Genomic DNA, 22,617 nt, shown 5'->3' with positions numbered 1-22,617 from the left:
TAGTTTAATAAACCAGCTGGTGGAATAAAGATAAATAAACAAGACAGCAACACAGATGGAGAGGAGATCACTGCTCTGCTTTTCTTGTGATCTCGGTAAAGAAAACAGCGCGATCGGAGATGGTTTGTCGGCCGTTAAACCAGAGTTGATTGATTGATTGATTGAAAAAAGTTGGGACTCCTGATCCTAAATCCATACATACAAAGATTATGGCTGTTACTACATTTTGGGCATAGAATAGAAGAGTGAGGAGCATTTCAATTTCAGTTTAATCGCCACACAGTATTGACTTAATGAAATAACATTAAAAAGTAAAATCTCTTAGCAACTGTGAGGATATTTTCAGACTTTATCTTTAAAAAAGCGTCATTTTGCTTGTGTCCAGTTAATATTTTGGACTAAAAGTGTATTTATTTTTAATCTGGTCGCCAAACGCTTAGTATACCAGTTTCTCCTTTTAATTCTGAATCCATACATACCTCATATGTTAAATTTGGTTAATCTAATCAAAAATTGTTGCAGTTTGCATATTTTGCGGCGCCCCCTAGAGGCCATTTTTTATCTGTGTGTTTGACACTCGGACTCAAATTGTTCTATAGACCCTAAACTTCAACTTAGAAGTGAAAACCAAACTTTAACACCAATTTGAAATGACTGAGGAAAATTACATATGCTTCCAACCCCGCTAGAGCCGTCGGGAGACTGGAGAGCTTGTTCATCCTTCCGATGCTGCAACTGATAATGAGAAACAGCGGGGATATTTCTGTATTTGAACTACAGGTGTCTTTCAGGAGAACGAGCCTGTTGACGCGTCAAATGACGGGGGTGAATATACTTGCTGTTCAGAACACGACCTGCAGTTCTGGCTCTGGCCACTAGCGGCGCTGCTCCCGGTCAGACACCAGCTGACCACAAGTGACCAGACGTGGAGGTCAGAAACAAGCAGCTGTTATCCTCACATTTAAGATCCACATCGCTGATGCACAGAGACAAATATGTGTCAAAACAGCGGCGGCAGATCAACACAACAGAGTCGTGCTCGTCGGAGGCAGAGTTGTATAAAGAACTTGAAAAAAGTAACTAAGTAAAAGTAGAAATACCATAACTGAAAAAGACTTTGGTAAAAGTTAAGTCACCCATAAGAAAATGACTTGAGTAAAAGTCTTAAAGTAGATCACATTAAATGTACTTAAGTATCAAAAGTATCTTGTGAAAAAATATACTCAAGTATCAAAAGTAAAAGTACAAGTATTTTATAGTACGCATGAAAAGAAGCAATACGAACCAAAAATGATCCTTCCCTTGTTTTTTTTTTATTTCCCTTTCAGGTGAATGAATGTGGTATAGAATAAAACACCAAAAATAAACTCTTTCTTGCAAAATATAATTCTTTGATTATTTTAATTGGTAATGAGTAACAAGGTGGAAAATGTCAAAGTAACGAAGTAAAAGTATATTTTTTAACTTTTACATGTAATGAAGTAAAAGTCAAAGTAAAAAAAAGTAGTAAAGAAGTAAAGTACAAATCCTCAAAAAAAAATACTTAAGTAGTGTAACAAAGTACATCTACTTCGTTACTACACACCTCTGGTCGGAAGATGCAGCGGTGATGGGGCTGGTGGGGGGTTTAGTCCACCAATCATCAATCATCTGAGCTGGATACAGAGGTTCTTCGGTTATCAGTCGACTGATACCGACTTTGCTCCAGAAATTTTGGTAAATTAATCTCCTGACGACATGCTGCTGCACCTGGCCGCTGCAGCTCATCCCCGACAGGTAGAGTGTGTCTGGATCTAAAAGTCCATAAAAGCACATTTAAGGTGTAAAACTGGAAGGTTGAGGGTTGAACTCTCACACATCTCCTTCCATGGGGTCTCTGGCTGGGATTTCTGTTCATAATGAGCTGCAGGAGGAAACACCGACCTCCCATCAGTTGGAGCGTAAACTTCTAAGATCAAATACATTTTTTAATGAGAAGGTTTTCAGTCAGAGTGATTTATGTGAAAATCCAGGGCCTTTCCTGCCATAAACGCTCTGTGGGATTGATTATTTTGTTTATTTTAATTTCCAAATAAGAGATTTGTACGGAAGACTATTTTTTTTTATTGTGAACTTCGAAATGTCGAGAAAAAAGTCAAAATGTCGAGAATAATGTTGAAATACAATTTCAAGAATAAAGTTGAAATTTTGTGAACAAAGTCGAAATTTTGAGAATAAAGTTGAAATTTCAAGAATAAAGTAAATAAAATACAATGTCGACATTTTCTCGACATTTATATATATAGTTGTTATTAATATCATCTTCAATCAATAATTCTTTATTTGTATAGCACATTTACAACCGAGGTTGACCAAAGTGCTTCCCAGAAGTTTAAGAACAAATGGATACTAAAACAAACACTAATAATCATTAAAACTTACCAGTAAAAACCCCAATAAAATCCCAAATTGTTAAAAATTACCTTAAAAGTGACAATTAGGTGCCAAATTGAACTGCTGAAGGCTTTTATTTGCTTGTTTGCTTTCTGCTGGCACTTTATAAATAAAGTAAATTAAGTGTAACTGTATATCTGAGCATTTGAGGGAGGAAAATCGCGCTTATATTCAGCTCAGCTCAATAAAAGTAAATTAATCTCCAAACAGAAAACACAGATAAGATATCAGATTGCGCTCCGGTGAAGCATTTCTGCCGGTTCTCGCAGAAGAAAAGGCTTCCTTCCGCGCAGTAAAATTATAGTAACGTAGCATCTCAATACCTTCTGCAGACGGATCCCGAACATGAACAGTGAATCAAAAAGAAAAAAAAAATACAGTCCGTGTAATGCTGAAGTATGTAATGGTAGACTTCAAGCTGACGGGGGAATGTCTGAGTCCGGCTCTGCTGCTCTCCAGATGTGTGAGCTGCAAGGCCTGATGGGAGACGACCCGGACGACACCCTGCACCGGTTTCTCTCTGTCTTCATCATGTTTGTGTATTTTACTCACGGAGCAGAACTCAGAACTTCTTCTGACCCACAAACGAGGTTTCTAACACGTGACGAACGTCACGTTTGGCCAGATGTTGTGAACCAACAACCAGCTCTCTAATGAGAACGTTTAAAACGAGCAAACCTTCGTTCTGTGACAGTTTCAACTAGTTTTCTATTTTCTTAAATGGAAACAAAGAGAAACTTACCTCACGACTCTCTATGTCAAACCATTCAAAAGTTATGGCAGAAAGTAGGAACTATCAAATATGGACCAATCAGATGAAGGGTGGGCGCCCTTTTTGGCGTCTAGCGTCGCCACGGTAACGCTTTTGAAAGAGGAAAGTAATGTGTGTTGTCGCAAGATGGAGACGCACATTTTGATGTATAACACACCTGGGTGCACGTTACGGTTCAGGCCGTATTAACGGCCGAACAAGTGGCATAAATTGTGCCAAAATTACCCGATTAATTCAAAATGTTCAAAATGGCCGACTTCCTGTTTGGTTTCGGCCATGGCGCCAGGAGACTTTTTTTAAAGTTGCGACATGATACAGGTGTGTACCGATTTTCGTGCATGTACGTCAAACCGTATTGTGGGGCTTGAGGCACAAAGTTTTCTAGGGGGCGCTGTTCAGCCATTTGGGGCACGTTTAGGGGGGCAAAAAGGCCCTCATTTCATCGAAAAAATTCAAAAAAAGAAACAGATACAATAGGGCCTTCGCACTGTAAGTGCTCAGGCCCTAATTATTACGCCCCTGAGGAAACTTAGCTGGTAAGTGTTTTGTCTTCAATACATTCAATGAGAATAAAAAGCAGATAAACGGTTTTGCATGTTAACGTCAGGCCAGCTGATTTCTGGAATCAGAAATCTGATTTCCAGATTTACAGAGTTACATTTTTACATTTTGGGGTCTCTAAAACTCCCCCGTCCAAAAGAATCCAACAACAGCCTCCGATGGTGAGTAAACCACCTCTGACAAGTGTTCGGTAGTCCTGACTCCGTCCTCTTCACTTCTGTGAGTTTAGGCTAAAACTCGTCCAGATGTAGCGACGATGGTGGTGATTCGCTCAGAAGACGAATGCCCAGGTATCATCCCGGCCCATGTCAGCTAAACCCTCCACGTCTTATTCCTGCAGAGTTAAACGTCTACAACCAACCGTGTTATGATCTATGTTTGAAATTACGGCCAGTTATGAGTGGAAGAGGTGACCCCGGCCGGCCGTGAACCGAGGGAAACTCTCACGGGAGCTTTAATTAAGAGCAGAGACTCTTTCATCTGCCTCCGCGGCCGCATCCCACCGCGTTTCTCGCTTATCCTCCGTCCACGTTACATTAGCACACCTGCACTACTTCTGTCCAGGTGCAATAACTTTTACGGCACAAGGTGACGTGTGTTTGAGTCTTAACTTCAGTTCGCCCGTCCGTGTATCTGACTGGAGATCTGAACTAAATACTTGTGAAGGAGCCGAAACACCTGATTCCCGTTAGGTTTCTCGGAGCGGTATCAGAATTTATTTCCATATCCTGCAGCCCGTAATCCCTCCCGTCCGAGTAAGTGAGATATACGGCTGACGTGACTCATCGTTCGGTGCTGCTCCGGCTCGCCTCTGCCGCGCACCTGCAACATCTGCAGCTACCGGTCCACATCTGGCTGCCAGGCCGCGGTTACGGGTTCCAGAACTGCTGTTGGTGGTGAACACCTGAAGAAACTCAGTGGCTTCAAATGCTATCAGTCCACTGAATAGGAATGTATCATGTATAATCAGAGCCTTGAATGGTGTGAGTAAATGGATACTGTTTACCCGCTAGATTATTGTCATTATTATTTGGGTTAATAATAGCTTTCCCAGCTACTGCTATTGAAAACCAAACTTAGGCTCAGTAGATGTTTTGTCACCGGTTAGAATTCGGGTTCAGGGTTTAGGTTAGGTTTAGGGTGAGGTTTAGGTTAAGGTTATGTTTATGGTGAGGGTTAGGTTAAGGTTATGTTTAGGGTGAGGGTTAAGTTAAGGTTATGTTTAGGGTGAGGGTTAAGTTAAGGTTATGTTTAGGGTGAGGGTTAGGTTAAGGTTATGTTTAGGGTGAGGGTTAGGTTAAGGTTAGGTTTAGGGTGAGGGTTAGGTTAAGGTTAGGTTTAGGGTGAGGGTTAGGTTAAGGTTAGGTTTAGGGTGAGGGTTAAGTTAAGGTTATGTTTAGGGTGAGGGTTAGGTTAAGGTTAGGTTTAGGGTGAGGGTTAGGTTAAGGTTAGGTTTAGGGTGAGGGTTAGGTTAAGGTTAGGTTTAGGGTGAGGGTTAAGTTAAGGTTATGTTTAGGGTGAGGGTTAGGTTAAGGTTATGTTTAGGGTGAGGGTTAGGTTTAGGTTAGGTTTAGGGTGAGGGTAAGGTTAGGTTTAGGTTAGGTTTAGGGTGATGGTTAAGGTTAGGTTTAGGGGGAGGGTTATGTTAAGGTTGGGTTTAGGGTGAGGGTTAGGTTAAGGTTAGGTTTAGGGTGAGGGTTAGGTTAAGGTTAGGTTTAGGGGGAGGGTTATGTTAAGGTTGGGTTTAGGGTGAGGGTTAGGTTAAGGTCATTCAGCATTTGAAACGAGTGAGAAACTCCACGAAGCCAGATCTGAGAACGGTGATTACGGAGGAATAGGACCCCTTTTCCTCCAAAACCGGTTCCACGGCTGGTTCTGATACCCCTTTTCCACCAAATCGGTCTCTGCTAACGTCAGTTACGTCTCTGTAAACGTCAGTTACGTTTCTGCAAACGTCAGTTACGTCTCTGCTAACGTCAGTTACGTCTATGCTAACATCAGTTACGTCTCTGCTAACGTCAGTTACGTCTCTGCTAACGTCAGTTACGTCTCTGCTAACGTCAGTTACGTCTCTGCAAACGTCAGTTACGTCTCTGCTAATGTCAGTTACGTCTCTGCTAACGTCAGTTACGTCTCTGCTAACGTCAGTTACGTCTCTGCAAACGTCAGTTACGTCTCTGCTAACGTCAGTTACGTCTCTGCTAACGTCAGTTACGTCTCTGCGTTTGCGTGAAAGTTGCAGCAACAACCATCTGCTCTAACAGGACTTGGTCCACGTAGCTCCTCCGTTGACACATCCAGATTCATTCTGATTTGAAAATGTTTCTGTCTCCCAGTCTTGCAATAAAGGGTCTGCATTGACGTCACTTTCTCACTGGACCCCTTACTGCACTGAGTGGCAAAAACAGCTGCAACTAGTGGAGAAGACGGGATAACAGCCGATTATGGGCTTAAATTAGCGTCAGTTGGACTTGACAGTGACCCGTACAGTTTCCCCAAGAACCAGTGGTCCATGGACATTAATATTTGGTACAGTTACCAAGAACCAGTGGTTAATGGACATTAATATTTGGTACAGTTACCAAGAACCAGTGGTCCATGGACATTAATATTTGGTACAGTTACTCCAAGAACCAGTGGTCCATGGACATTAATATTTGGTACAGTTACCAAGAACCAGTGGTCCATGGACATTAATATTTGGTACAGTTACCAAGAACCAGTGGTCCATGGACATTAATATTTGGTACAGTTACCAAGAACCAGTGGTCCATGGACATTAATATTTGGTACAGTTACCAAGAACCAGTGGTCCATGGACATTAATATTTGGCCACCAATCCAGTTTCCTGATATTTATATCTACTTAATTTCTACGCCGGGGAAATACACAAAGCAAAGCTTGAAGGCTTACAAAAGTCTTGACGCTTCAAGGCAGGATATGTTGGTGAAATTAAAGTGATGAGGACACCGAACTTTATGATTTGACCGTTTAACTTTAGCTACCCAAAAATCCAACATTACCTGATACAAAATGGGAACCGCAAATCCATGTTTCGGTGCCTGGAATCCATTTGTCTCTCTTAAGCTTATTTTTCAGCAGTCTGTAAAACGATAACTCCGATTTCTTGCTAAATCTATGAGTACAGTTGATCGCACAACAGCTCTTTCCCATTTTAGATGTTTTCCAGTTGCTCAAACTGAAAGTTTACGCTGCCACTCAGTCTTTCTGACACTCAGTGGGCGAAACCTGCTGTGAAGTTGCATCTGTGACGTCGTGCACATTCCCTCTATTGCCGTTAGTCTGAATAACTCCACCCCCTCCGCTTACGTAAGCGGTTCTTTTCTCTAGATCAGCAAAGAGTTGGTGCTAGTTTGGAACCAGAGACAGTTCTTTGTCAGTGGAAACAGAAAGTCTGGTTCCAAACCAGAACCAGCCCATGAACCGGTTTATGGGAGCTTCAGCCAGCCTTCGTTAGATCATGCACGGAGGTTTCCAGGAATCTGCAGGGAGCTGGTCTTCCTCCTCCTGGATTCTGGTTCTGATTAATTGTTTTATCTTCATCATCACAGCCACTTTCTCTAATTTTATAGCACATTCATCCTGCAGCCAAGCTGCAGCCTGACAACATTAAAAATAAAAGTTTATACAACTATTGACCAGCGTGCACAACATTCCTCCTTAATAGCCCCTTACATATTACAAATATTCACTTGGCTTGTAAATCGGCGTGTTAGTGCCTCCTCCTTTAATCCTTTCTTCTGTAAAAGAAACAATAAAAATACTCTGATTGAAGTCAGAAAACAAAGGGAAGAAAGAAAATAGGCGCCGCAACGGGAAGGAAAACCAGGAAACTGTCTAGGGCCCCGAGCCGGACCCATCATCCATCATCCATCCATCCATCATCCATCCATCCATCCATCCATCATCCATCCATCCATCATCCATCCATCCATCATCCATCCATCATCAATCCATCCATCATCCATCCATCAATCCATCATCCATCCATCCATCCATCCATCATCCATCCATCATCAATCCATCCATCCATCATCCATTAAGCCAAACAGTGGCAAGAAAAACTCCCCTTTAGGAGGAAGAAACCTTGAGCAGGACTAGGCTCATAAGGGGGGACCCTCCTGCCGAAGGCCATACTGGGGGAGTCGGGGACGTCAGCAGCACACAGCAGGCAGGTGGAAGCAGCAGCGGGATGACCAGAGGGGGAGGGGGGGGGGGGGGCTGCAGGTGGAAGCAGCAACAGGATGATCAGAGGGGGGCCGTCAGCAGCACACAGCAGACATCCACGTAGGCAGGTGGAAGCAGCAACGGGATGACCGGGGTTGGGGGCACGCAGCACGCAGCTCCCGAGGCTCCGGCCTGCAAACATGCACAAAAAAGAGAAAAAAGGGGGGCCGGCACGAGAAACTACAGGAACAATGGACAAAAACGATAGCTATGAGATATTTATAATAAATAATAACACACACTACACACTAAAGATTACACTACCTAGAGATTTACCAACGCCAGCTAGAGGTTTACTAAACACTAGCTATAGGCTTTACTAAACAGAAAGGTTTTAAGTTTAGTTTTAAAGGTGGAGGTGGTGTCAGCCTCCTTAACCCAGATTGCAAGTTGGTTCCATAGTAATGGTGCCTGATAGCAGAACGCCCGCCCTCCAAATCTACATTTAGATACTCTAGGAACTACGAGTAAACCTGCACTCTGAGAACGGAGAGCTCTGACAGGAACATAAGGCACTATCAGGTTTTGCAAATAATGCGGAGCTAAGCCATTTTGGGCTTTATACTCAAGTAATAAAATTTTAAATTGAATTCTGAATTTTACAGGTAGCCAATGGAGCGACGCTAACACTGGAGAGACGTGGTCTCTCCTGCTAATTCCTGTCAGTACTCGTGCTGCTGCATTCTGGATCAGCTGGAGCCTATTCAGCAAATTACTTGGACTTCCTGCTAATAACACATTACAGTAATCTAGTCTAGAAGATACAAACGCATGAACTAGTTTTTCTGCATCACTCTGCGAGAGGATATTCCTAATTTTTGCAATATTACGGAGATGGAAAAACACTATTTTACAAACCTGATTAACATATGGTTTAAACGACAAATCCTGATGATCGAAAACAACACCAAGGTTTCTCACAGTTGCACTGGAGGCCATCGCAACACCATCTAATCCCTTCATCCATCCATCTATCATCCATCATTCATCCATCAATCATCCATCATCAATTCATCATCCATCAATCCATCCATCATCCATCAATCATCCATCCATCCATCATCAATTCATCATCCATCCATCATCCATCCATTCATCATCCATCCATCCATCCATCCATCCATCCATCATCCATCCATCCATCCATCCATCATCCATCCATCCATCATCCATCCATCCATCCATCATCCATCCATCCATCATCCATCCATCCATCCATCATCCATCCATCTGCAGGGTCCGAGACGCAGCTCTGGGGTTTTCTCGTTTCGAGCGTTTGGCGGTCTGACCTCGGGGGTCGGTTTGCCGGGATGTTCACCCCTGAGAAGATTGGCAACGATCCCCGATGCTTTCCACGTGTGGAAGATGTTTTTCCCGCTGTGGAAACCGTCTGCAGGGTTGATGTGCAGCAACATCTGCTTCCCTGAGATCATTGCTGATGTCCTTCCCTGCTGGCGTTGTGCCAACACACACTTGAATGTTTCAGACCAGCAAAACTGACAAAACATCTGTTTTTAAAGAGGTTTGTACAACGACGATCAAGCGATCAAACGCTGATGATCGGCAGCACCGTGGCCCCGTAAAGGCAAGGCAAATTTATTCATTTCACATGACGAGCATGGACTCAATGTGCTCAAATACATAAACAAACAAAATTACAGGTTTACAATAACAGAATCAGACAAAAGTATGTCAAGAGAAAAACAACAATAACAACAATAATTCCATTATAACAAAAATGCGATCACCCAGCCCACCATGTAGAGTTTACTCAAACGCCTGTGCAAATAGGTCAGTTTTTAGTCTGCTTTTGAAAGAGGGCTCTGATGGAGCAGACATTAGTTCCTCCAGAGAGTTGGACCGTAGTGACTAAAGCACCATGAGCAGATCTAGTGTAGATTCTAGGTATGATGAGAAGACTCTTATTTGATGATCTAAGTCAGGGGTCGGCAACTCGGGGCTCTAGAGCCGCATGCGGCTCTTTAGCGCCGCCCTAGTGGCTCCTGGAGTTTTAAAAAAAAATTTTGACCTTTTTTTTCTTTTTCTTTTTCTTAAATTTACCTGCTGTACTCTACTGCCCTTATTTTTAACAGCTTGTGCTTTTTATTATTTTACTTCTTTTCTTATTCAATCTTATTTGTTATTTACTGTCTAATTATGTCTAATTATTTACTCTCTAATTATGTCTTGCCGCTTTTAATGTCAATGTAAAGCACTTTGAATTACCTTTTGTTGAATTGTGCTACAGTATATAAATAAATTTGCCTTGCCTTGCCTTTCTTCTTTTTTTTCCTTTTTTTCTTCTTTTTTTCTCGTTTTTTATCTTTTTTATTCTTTTTCTCCTTTTTTTCTCTTTTCTTCCTTTTTCCTTTCCTTCCTCGACTTTTTTCTCAAAATTTTGACTTTTTTCTCAACATTTCGACGTTTTTCTCGGCATTTCGACTTTTTCTCGAAGTGCATAATGAAAAATAAAATCTTCCCCCAGTTCTAACTAATATAGAAACATGCAGCATGTGTTGTCTTCATTCTAAGGCTGATACAAGACTTTTCATTTTTTGCAGCTCCAGACATATTTGTTTTTTGTGTTTTTGGTCCAACATGGCTCTTTTAACATTTTGGGTTGCCGACCCCTGGTCTAAGGGATCTGTCCGGTCTGTATTCAGCATGTCAACCATGTAGGAGGGAGCTAAGCCATTCATAGATTTAAATACGATAAGAAGTCCTTTAAAATCTACTCTTTGTTTCACAGGGAGCCAGTGAAGAGAGGATAAAACAGGAGTGATGTGTTCATACCTCCTGGTTTTGGTTAAAATTCTGGCTGCAGCATTTTGAATAAGCTGGAGTTTATGTTACACTTGCTTTGTCAGTCCTGCAAAAAGTGCATTGCAATAATCTAATCTACTAGAGATAAAAGCATGAACCAGCTTTTCAGAGTCTGATTGTGACAGAAAGCCCAGTAAAAGTGCAGTAAAGCACCCAGGGGGAACTTACTGGTTTGTTTCCCCCCCCGTAGAGAACTGCCCCGTGGCGCCGCAGGGCGAGTGGGGCGAGTGGAGCGAGTGGAGCGTCTGCGCCCGGGACGGCGCCACCTGTGGGTTCCGGTGGGGCCGGCAGACCCGGTTCCGGGCCGTCAGCCAACCCGGGAGGACGCCCGAGGGCGAGGAGGCCCCGGCACCCTGCCCGACGTCCCACGGAGAGACACAGAGGTGCAGGATGAAGAAGAAGTGCCCCAAAGGTAAGACCAGGCCGAGCGTTGGGCAGGAACCAGTTCAAATAAACCAGTTCAAATGAACGAGTTCATTCTGTAAGAACGTTGAACTGAACGCAAGATATTTGCAAATAAAGAACTAGAACTTGTTCAAATCTGCAGATCACGGACTGGAATTTGAACTGTTCAGATTATGCGAGTTTCAGCTTCACTCAGGTCCAATTATTACGGAATAGAGGGGTATGCATTGACGTCACTTCCCCACTGGACCAGCCCCTTTACTGCAACATCAAAAACAGCTGCAACTAGTGGAGAAGACGGGATAACAGCCGATTATCGGCTTAAATTAGCATCAGTTGGACTTGACAGTGACCCGTACAGTTACCAAGAACCAGTGGTCCATGGACATTAATATTTGGTACAGTTACCAAGAACCAGTGGTCCATGGACATTAATATTTGGTACAGTTACCAAGAACCAGTGGTCCATGGACATTAATATTTGGTACAGTTACCAAGAACCAGTGGTCCATGGACATTAATATTTGGTACAGTTACCAAGAACCAGTGGTCCATGGACATTAATATTTGGTACAGTTACCAAGAACCAGTGGTCCATGGACATTAATATTTGGTACAGTTACCCCAAGAACCAGTGGTCCATGGACATTAATATTTGGTACAGTTACCAAGAACCAGTGGTCCATGGACATTAATATTTGGTACAGTTACCAAGAACCAGTGGTCCATGGACATTCATTTGGTACAGATACCAAGAACCAGTGGTCCATGGACATTAATATTTGGTACAGTTACCCCAAGAACCAGTGGTCCATGGACATTAATATTTGGTACAGTTACCAAGAACCAGTGGTCCATGGACATTAATATTTGGTACAGTTACCAAGAACCAGTGGTCCATGGACATTAATATTTGGTACAGTTACCAAGAACCAGTGGTCCATGGACATTAATATTTGGTACAGTTACCCCAAGAACCAGTGGTCCATGGACATTAATATTTGGTAGAGTTACCAAGAACCAGTGGTCCATGGACATTAATATTTGGTACAGTTACCAAGAACCAGTGGTCCATGGACATTAATATTTGGCCACGAATCAAGTTTCCTGATATTTATATGTACTTAATTTCTACGCCGGGGAAATACACGAAGCAAAGCTTGAAGGCTTACCAAAGTCTTGACGCTTGGTCCGACTTCAAGGCAGGATTTGTTGGCGAAATTAAAGTGATGAGGACACCGAACTTTATGATTTGACCGTTTAACGTTAGCTACCCAAAAATCCAACAATACCTGATACAAAATGGGAACCGCAAATCCACGTTTCGGTGCCTGGAATCCAGTTGTTTCTGTGAATTGCAGCGATTCATTTGTCTCTCTTAAGCTTATTTTTCATCAGTCTGTAAAACGATAACTCTGATTTCTTGCTAAATCTATGAGTACAGTCGATCGTACAACAGCTCTTTCCCATTTTAGATGTTTTCCAGTTGCTCAAACTGAAAGTTTACGCTGCCACTCAGTCTTTCTGACACTCAGTCTTTCTGACACTCAGTCTCTCTGTCACTCAGTGGGCGAAGACTTCACACCACATTACCCACAATGCAGTGCACACTAGCATAGCAACGGGCACCATCTCCATGGCAACGGCGGCCGAGCCCGGTGGATCTTTACATGACCAGTGGAGAGAGAGACGTTGCAGATACAGATGATGATCCTTATCATTATCTGCAGGAATTTTACACATCGTCTCCCAAAGAGTCCGACGGTAAAAATCTAACCTTTCTGTGAAAATGACGTCCACCTGAGAAAACTAGTACGAGCGTCTGCCTCGTCAACTTCACATTTGTTAAAGCATCCGTCCAGTGTGAGGAAATATCTGCAAGTCCTTGACAATCAAACAAAGTGATCAGGAAAGAGCAAGAAGACCCAACAGCCCCAAACGACCCCAGTCCCAAATACTGCTGCTCCTTCAGGGGGAGGATTTACCTGCAACAGGTAGACACACTGATAATTACAGAAGAGGATCAGGGCAGGAGAAAAATAAAAATAATATTTTACAGGAGGAAGATTTTTTTCATTACGCACTTTGCGAAAAAAGTTGAAATGTTGAGAAAAAAGTCGAAATGTCGAGAAAAAAGTTGAAATGTCGAGATTAATATTGAAGTACAATTTCGAGAAAAAGTTGAAATGTTGAGAAAAAAGGCCAAATTTCGACTTTATTCTTGAAATTGTATTTCAACATTAATCTCGACATTTCAACTTTTTTCTCAACATTTTGACTTTTTTCTCGAAGTGCAAAAAAAAATCTCTCAAATTTTTTTTCTCCTGCATGGCCCTAAACTCTTCCCTAGATAATGGACAACATTGTTGGAGATTTACAGCCTCTGAGTAAAGTTGAAAAGCCACCAGGACAAAACATGATTGTATAAAGGGAACAGTTTTAGGATAGGGGGGCATTAAATTCATATTTCTCACCTAAAAATATTGAAATGAACTGAATTTTAACTAGTTCAAAGTGAAAATGGTGAACTATGAACATGAACTGTTCGTTTTTAAACTCTGTGAACTGACACTCTCATCCTCGTATCGGTGACCAGCAGTACTGGAGTTTCAAAAAAGAATCAGGGGATGGTGGATTTGATCATATGGGGACAGATAATTTGTGCTGATTACAAATAATATAATATATTACAAATAATAGCAGTGACCAAAACAGCTGCAGAAATACTGCAGGAATGACATAGCAGCAGTTAAATGCAGCCTTCTGTAAGCTTTAAATATCCACTGGGCTTACATCAAATACATCAAAACACAACAATAAAAAACACTTTTCTGAACTTATCAATATGACTCTGTCCTTCACAGGATAAGTAACATGGATCACTGCAAAAACTCAAAATCTTAACAAGAATATTTGTCTTATTTCTAGTTAAAATGTCTCATTTTAGTAAAATAAATCTCATTACACTTAAAACAAGACTCATCACTGGAAAAAACAACAATTTTTAACCTGTTTCAAGTAGATTTTTACGACAGAGTATTAGGGCCAAACTAAGACATAAAAAAAGGAAATTACGAGAATAAAGTCATAATATTACGAGAATAAAGTCGTAATATATAATATAATATATAAATATAACTTCACAAGATGCTCAATATTCCTCATTTTAACATAGGGAGAAGATGCTCTTCCTGTTAGTCTTCCTGAGTTCTCATAAATTACCACTTTATTCTTGTAATATTACGACTTTATTCTCATGAATTACCACTTTATTCTTGTAATGTTACGACTTTATTCTCGTAATATTACGACTTTATTCTATTACGACTTTATTCTCGCAACATTATGACTTTATTCACGTAATTTTACGACTTTATTCTCATTATATTATGACTTTATTCTCGTAATTTCAATTTTTTTTCGTATTAGTTTGGCCCTAATACTCCGTCGTGAATAAGTAGAAAAATCTGCCAGTGGAACAAGATTTTTTTGCTTGTAATAAGAAGATAAATCTTGTCCCACTGGCAGATTTTTCTACTTATTTCAAGTGAAAATTTACTTGAAACAGGTGAAAATTGTCAAATAAGTTATTTTTCTGGTGTTATTTTTCTGGTGATGACTCTAAATGTTGAAATAGCAGTAAAACCACATTCGTTGATGAAATGACATAAGGGATGGAAAGGGGGGATGGCAGTTTTACAGGGGGGGATGATTTGGACCGTTTTTATTTCAGGGGGGGATGCCATCCCCCCTCATCCCCCCTGAACTCCAGTACTGGTGAGCAGACAGATTCAGCTCTCTGGATTAATCAGAAACAAGCGGCGGCTGCTTCCAATAACCCCCTGACACAGAGATCATTAGCGTTTATGGAGCTGCAGCAGCTGCAGATCTCTCGTCTGCCGTGTCGGAGCAGTTCTGCAGTTGCTGTTACTAAGTGCAGCAATTGGACCAATTAAAACATTCCAGCCTGTGCTACTTGTACTTAGCACTTGGCTGGTGTTTAATAGCTGGTTTTTGGGCTGAACCCGGTGGAGGTTCAGACGGAACCAGAGCTTCTTCATTAGCACTTTTTCCACATTTCAGGAGGCTGAGCCTTTTTCAAATGGATCTGTTTTGTTTTATTTACGGCCTATTTGGAGCATCTGTGATGAACACGGTAACTTTAGTGACATGTTCTCCATTTGAAAAAAAAAATATGACATAATTTTTTTGGGTAAAAATGCAGCAGAATTTCTGATCTGACCTCGTTAAAGAAAACAAAAAAGGGCCCGTCACTGACTCGTCTCTGGCCCCAGCACCTTTGGGGTCCTGCAGGGTCGACCTGGAAGTTGTAAATCAAAGACGGGAGTCTCATCACATCAACATGGATCATTTTCTGGCTCCAAGTCCAAAGAAAAACCTTCCTGAAACGCTGCTTTTCACACACACATATGAATGTTGCTGCACCGTTTCCAGTTCAGCTTTATTTATAGAGCGACAAATCAGGAAAAAAATTCCATTTGTATTAAACTGTTACTATTCCTGTAAAATTTGCATAAAAGGCCTATCCAAGGCATACCAAAAGTAAATTGAAAGCTGTTCTTGAACCGTTTGAAGTACATGGATGGTTTTGGTCTCTTTTGAAAGGTAACACTGTCAGAATCACTGTAAGTGCTGCTAGCTAAGTCTCCGGGGGCGCCCGTGGAGGTACGGTGGGGCCCTGGCCCTGCTCGGAGGGCCGGCCCCCGTCTACTGGATGGCCGGTGGGGGGGCGCGGGTGTCTTATCAGGGCCGGCTTTGCTGGTCCTGCTTCCTGGTTTCACCCTCTGCTCCCCCTCCTTCCCCCCCTACACGATTCATACGCACATAGGCGAAGGGCGGGGGGTTCGGGTCGTGGGGGGCACTGTCCCGCGTGGCCCGGCACTCCCCGCCTCACGGTTTTAACAGCAAAATAGACAATGCACATTCAACACTTAATAAATACATTTGACAAGGACACGTAGTTCGGGAGGGGGGGGGTCGGTGTCAAATCGATACTTGGCCCTCCCCCTCCCTGTTTTTATGGCATTAATCACATGCACTCAACACCAGGGGCGGGAGGGGGGCCCACGTCACCCGCGCTCCCTCGCCGGCCTGGGATAGGTGGGTTGGGATGCCCGGGCCTGGCGGGGCTCGCCGTGCAGCCTGGGGTGCCTTCTGGCGGTGCTGTACCCCCCCGGGGAGGGGGAAACGGTGCGTGATTGTATGTCTGTGTCGGTGAGAATGCGGTGTGGAAGGGTCCTGCCATGGAGGATTTGGGCCTCCATTGGCAGGACAAAAAAACTTAATAATTTATCAATATTATATTATACAAAGATGGTTATTATTATTATTATTATTAGTATTATTAGTATGTATAGTATATCATATTATTATTAGTATAGATATCGGATAGTTGAATGGATGAATGAATGGGATGCCTGGGTCTGGGGCCCTCCGTTGTCGGGCCTGCACGGGTGTCGCCTTGTTGGGGGGTTCCCTCTCTCCGGGCCCGTCTCCGGTCCCCCCCGCTGCCTCTGCGGTGGGGCACCCCTCTGGTCTTGGAGGGCCACTTTCATGGGGGGCGGGTGCGCCTGCCCGCGTCAGCGGCCGGGGCGGCTCTGTCTCTCCGGGCAGGCTGGCCCCCCTGCCGGGTGGGGGTCGTTGGCCTGAAGGGTGAGGGCCTCCTGGCGTTGGTGTTAACTTGCAGTAGTTTTTATCAGCATTATTGGTTGATAAAAGTTTAGCAAGAACTGGATAAACTGTCTAGGAGTCAATTTATTGTTTCTTTTGTCTCTTTGTCTCTTTCATTGTCTAAAAAAGGCGGGAAGTTGAAGGCAGAAAGGGGCGTGGCTAAAACAGGTTAATTTTAGCTCCACCTGTGGTTCATTTCACCTGCACAAAACCTTGTTGGCACCTTAACTAAACATAATAATCTGATCTCCGCCGGCTTCGCTTCTCACATCCTGAAAAAGGAAGAAAAAGAAACCCTACTAAGTGCAAATAGCGCTATTAAGTCACAGGCCATTATCGTCATGACCATTAGAACCAGACTTAGAACCAGACTGCACCGCCTCACACGAGCCGAGCGAAGGGTCCGTGCAGAAGAGCAGAAGAGCAGAAGAGCAGCGGCGCTGCGTCGTCTCTCTGCGTCGTCTCTCCCAGCCGTCGGTAATTCCCCGGTTCAGTCTGCGTCCATGTGTTGCATCTCCCCATGTCTCCCGCCTCGTTCCCCGATGGAAGGCATGTCATTTGCAGTAATTATCATTATCATTATGGGATCGTGTGTCCGGTGGCATTAGCAGGGAGGGAAATGCGATCCGGCGGAGTCTGGCTCGGGGTTCGGGCCCGTGGACGTAATGACACACACATGGGGATGAAAGAGCGGCCGTGGCATCTTCCTGACATTCCTGCGCTCCAGATTAGACAGCTTTTACTCTTCTAATCCCACGGCTCTAGCGCTCTCATTGTTTTCAGATGATGAGGAGAGACGTCGGTCTCTTTTTCGCCGTCTCTTCGGGCTGACGGCAACAAAACCATTACGGCTCTGACAAAAGCAGCTTCCTGCTTGTTTTCCTAGCGATTTAGCCGGGATGACTCGGCGGGAGCTGCGGCGCTGCCTGGCAGGGAACGCTGCGGCAACACATTTCTTTCCACTTTCTTCGTCCGCGACACGATGATCCCCCCGGCGGGAACTTTGGAGAGCGCTGGCGGCGCGGCACGTAAGCTAACCCTCGTCGCGGGGTTAGAGTCCGAACACCAGGATTCAGATCCAGGATGTTCTTTTCCATCTGAGATATCCAGTGTTTGTGGCTCGCTGTAAACACACGCAACTACGATGGATGGATGGATAGATAGATAGATAGATGTACAGAGACAGAGAGAGACAGAGAGACAGAGAGAGAGAGAGAGAGAAAGAGAGAGAGAGAGAGACACACAGACAGACAGACAGACAGACAGACACTATCTATCTATCCCGCCCTCACAAAAGTGGCCCTCCAGGACCAGAGGGGCGCCCCACCGCGTGAGGCACACCGGAGCCGGGCCCGGAGAGAGGGAACCCCCCAACAAGGCGACACCCGCGCGGGCCCGACAACGGAGGGCCTCAGACCCAGGCATCCCATTCATTCATCCATTCACCTATCCGATTTCTATAATAAAAATAATAATAATAATAATAATAACCATCATTGTATAGTAATAATATCAATAAATTATTACATTTTGTTGTCCTGCCAATGGAGGCCCAAATCCTCCATGGCAGGACCCTTCCATACCGCATTCTCACCGTCACAGACGCACAATCACGCACCGTTTCCCCCTCCCCGGGGGGGTCCAGCACCATTTCCCCCTCCCCGGGGGGGGTCCAGCACCATTTCCCCCTCCCCGGGGGGGTCCAGCACCGCCAGAAGGCACCCGAGGCTGCACGGCGAGCCCCGCCGAGGGAACGCGGGTGATGTGGGACCCCCTCCTAACCCTGGTGTTGAGTGCATGTAATTAATGCAACAAAAACAGGGAGGGGGAGGTCAGGGTGTCATGCTGACAATGATCCCCCCCTCCAGAACTAAGTATCCTTGTTAAATGTATTTATTAAGTGTTGAATGTGCAGTGTCTACAGTGGTGTTAAAACCGTGAGGCGGGGAGTACCGGGTCACGCGGGACAGTGTCCCCCACGCCCCGGACCCCCCGCCCCTGCCTATGTGCGTATGAATCGTGTAAGGGGGGGAAGGAGGGGGAGCGGAGGCCGAAGCCAGGAGGCAGGACCAGCAGACGGCGGGCCTGGAAGGACACCCACGCTCCCCCACAGGCCATCCAAGTTGATGGGGGCCAGCCCTCTGAGCCGGGCCAGGGCCCCACCGTACCTCCACGGCCGCCCCCGGCGGGGGAAATGGTCCAACATCCCTCCATTAATACTGATGACATAAGACATAGACACCTGAGAATGGCTCCACCCCGCCGCCGCGGCCGCCCATGCACACCCCGGCCAGGGGAGGCCCGATCCCCTGACCCGGCCCCACCCCCCCTCCCCGGGGCCACCCCAGCGGACACCCCAAAGGTCACGGAGTCCCCACAGACGCAGGGGCATGCGGCCCCCGCCCAGCGACGGAGGACCAAGGATCGAATCAAATCTGGATTTATCGACTCTGAATCTTAAGAATCGGAATCGAATCGATTCTTGACATTTGAATGGATCCCCAGCCCTAGTTTAGAGGACTTGGTTCCAGACCTCTCTGTCCTCTGGTGACCCTTCAGTCCTCTTCTGTCTCGCTTTCAACATCTAGCTGCTCTTTTTTTCTTTCTTTTTTAAACTTAGAGGAACCAGAAAAAATTCAAAAAACAAAATGATGTTTATTTGGACGTGAATCCAAAGTGTTTGGTCGGCTCCAGGACTGCTGGTCTCTCCATGACTGCTCTCTGTTTCCTAATGTCTCTAATGATGGATATAAAGAGGATCTGAACAGATTCTCCAGGAATTACAGGGTATTGAATACTAGTCCTCGTCTTCTTTCCACCATAAAACTATTTCTTTTGGTCATAAATATACATGACACCAGTCTGACGTCCTGAAACCAGGACTAGTAACTGAAACCAGGACTAGTAGAGCTGAAACTCAGAGGAACCAGTAAAAAATAACAAAAAACATCTCGCCTCAAGTGTTTTAAATCATCATCTCATCAGTCAGCCGCCTCCTGCACCCCAGTTCTTAATCATTAATGTCATTACTGTTTTAAACATAATAGATTCATTTATTATAATGTAAATGTCTCTGGTAACTCGTGGCCTGGGCTTTTCTTTTTACCCTCCGAATGTTAAAAAACACGCAGCAAAGTTTATGTAAGGGGGGGTTTAGCAGTAGCTGCCTCTGTGTTCAAATGTGCTTAAAATAAAACAAATGAGGCGCAGGCCAGACTCCTGGTTGAGCGGCCGCAGAGAGCTGATCAGAAACATCTCCACACCACAACACAGAGCTGAAAATAATCTAATAGTGAGCCGGGGCTTCTGGGTAACCCAGCGCGTTTCCAGTCAGCACCGCAGGCTGTCAAACAAGAACTGGACAAGCTGCTTCCCCGCGGCGCCGCCCACGGCTCTGGGCATCGGGTTAGTCCTGGTTACCGGCCGCTCCCGGTTCACCCGGGCGGTTAACCCGGTGGATAAATGCTTCAGGCTGCCGGGGTTTGTCTCTAAAACCCTTCCAGGCCCAAAACCAGTCGCACCGATCTGCTCGTACAAGTACCCTGCAAAAACTCAAAATCTTAACTAGAATATTTGTCTCATTTCTAGTTGAAAGGTCTCATTTTTAGTCCAAAAAAAAATCTCATTACACTTAAAACAAGACTCATCACTGGAAAAAACTACAATTTTCACCTGTTTCAAGTAGATTTTCACCTAAAATAAGTAGAAAAATCTGCCAGTGGAAAAATATTTTTTTTTGCTTGTAATAAGAAGATAAATGTTGTCCCACTGGCAGATTTTTCTACTTATTTCAAGTGAAAATTTACTTGAAACAGGTGAAGATTGTCAAATAACAAGTTATTTATGGTAATGACTGTAATTACACGGTACAAGAAAATACGTAATAATTACCTAGTACTTACTGGGTAAATTACCCGGTAGTTACCATGTAGTTACCTTGTAAATACAAGGTACTACTAGGTAATTACAGTGTAATTACCATGGTATTACCTGGTTATTACTGTACTGTAAAAGAAAGGGTTACCAAAAAATCTTGTTCCACTGGCAGATTTTTCTACTTATTTCAAGTGAAAATCTACTTGAAACATGTGAAAATTGTTGTTTTTTCCAGTGATGACTCTTGTTTTAAGTGTAATGAGATATTTTTGACTAAAAATGAGTCATTTTAACTAGAAATAAGACAAATATTCTTGGTAAGATTTTGAGTTTTTGCAGTGTAGGGAAATGATGACAGCTCCTAGTTCGTACTTCTCATGAACTAGTTCAAAGTTCAGTTCACATAGTTAAAAATGAACAGTTCTCGTTCATAGTTTGAACTAGTTCAAATTTAGTTCATTTCAATATTTTTAGGTGAGAAGTAGGAATGAAACGCCCCCCTATCCTAAAACTGTTCACTGTATGGCAGTGGTCTTCAGCCCTGGAACCAACTTCCAATCTGGGTTAAGGAGGCTGACACCACCTCCACCTTTAAAACTAAACTTAAAACCTTTCTGTTTAGTAAAGCCTATAGTTAGTGTTTAGTAAACATCTAGCTGGTGTTGGTAAATCTCTAGGTAGTGTAAACTCTAGTGTGATAGAGTCAGTAGTCATAGTTGCAGCTATAGAACAAGACTATAATAGTTAGTCTCAAATATAGCTTGGTGGTAGATATGCTGCTATAGGCTTATGCTGCAGGGGGGACATGATCCGCTGGGCGGTGCCTCTCACCCTTCTTCTCCTCTCCTCTTCCCTTCCTCTCTTCTCCATTTCCATTTTTATTTATTATAAATATCTCAAACTATCATTTTTGTCCATCGCACCTGTAGTTTCTTGTGCCGGCCCCCCCTTTTTTCTCTTTTGTGCATGTTTGCAGGCCGGAGCTTCAGGAGCTGCTGGCCTGCGATCCCGGTCCCCCGCCACGCCCCCACCCCCGGTCATCCCGCTGCTGCTTCCACCTGCCTGCAGTCACCCTGTCCTGCATGTTTTAGATGTGTCCCTGCTTCAGCACCCTGATTAAAATGACTGTGGCTTTTCAACTTTACTCAGAGGCTGTAAATCTCCAACAATGTAGTCCATTATCAGTGTTTCTACCTGTTGCAGGTAAATCAACCCTGAAGGAGCAGCAGGGGGACTGGGGTCGTTCGGGGCTGTTGGGTCTTCCTGGTCTTTCCTGATCACTTTGTTTGATTATCAAGGACTTGCAGATATTTTCTCCCACTGGACGGATGCTTTAACTCCACATGACGTTTCAAATTCAGACGCTCTGACTTGTTTTCTCAGGTGGACATAATTTGCACAGAAAGGTTAGATTTTTACCGTCTGACTCTTTGGGAGACGATGTGTAAAATTCCTGCAGATAAAGATAAGGATCATCTGCGTCTGCAACGTCTCTCTCTCCACTGGTCATGTAAAGATGCACCGGGCTCGGCCGCCGTTGCCATGGAGATGGTGCCCCGTGGTATTATAGTGTGCACTGCATTGTGGGTAATGTAGTGTGAAGTCGTCGTCTCGTCGAGTATTTTAAATGTGCTGCCCACTGGTGAAATGAGAAGGATTATTCCGTAATAATTGGACCTAAACACTGAAGCTGAAACTCACAAAATCTGAACAGTTCAAATTCCAGTTCGTGATCTGCAGAATGAACAAGTTCACGTTCTTTATTTGCAAATATGTTGCGTTCAGTTCAACGTTCCCACAGAAATGA

The 22,617-nt window shown here is 44.0% G+C and overlaps 1 protein-coding gene across 1 annotated transcript in view; it reads left to right on the top strand.

Annotated features, from left to right (window-relative positions):
- rspo4 (R-spondin 4) overlaps positions 1-22,617 on the top strand; it is an 83,431-nt gene that overhangs the window by 28,228 nt on the left and 32,586 nt on the right. Inside the window, exon 4 of the mRNA XM_061728362.1 lies at positions 11,029-11,250. Coding sequence (XP_061584346.1) covers positions 11,029-11,250 — 222 coding nt within the window. The remainder of the gene's footprint in view (positions 1-11,028; positions 11,251-22,617) is intronic.

Source organism: Cololabis saira, chromosome 8 (assembly GCF_033807715.1).
Source record: "Cololabis saira isolate AMF1-May2022 chromosome 8, fColSai1.1, whole genome shotgun sequence".
Lineage (NCBI taxonomy): Eukaryota > Metazoa > Chordata > Actinopteri > Beloniformes > Belonidae > Cololabis > Cololabis saira.
The sequence above is the reverse complement of the archived record's forward strand: the minus strand, read 5'-3'. Positions and strand labels throughout refer to the sequence as shown.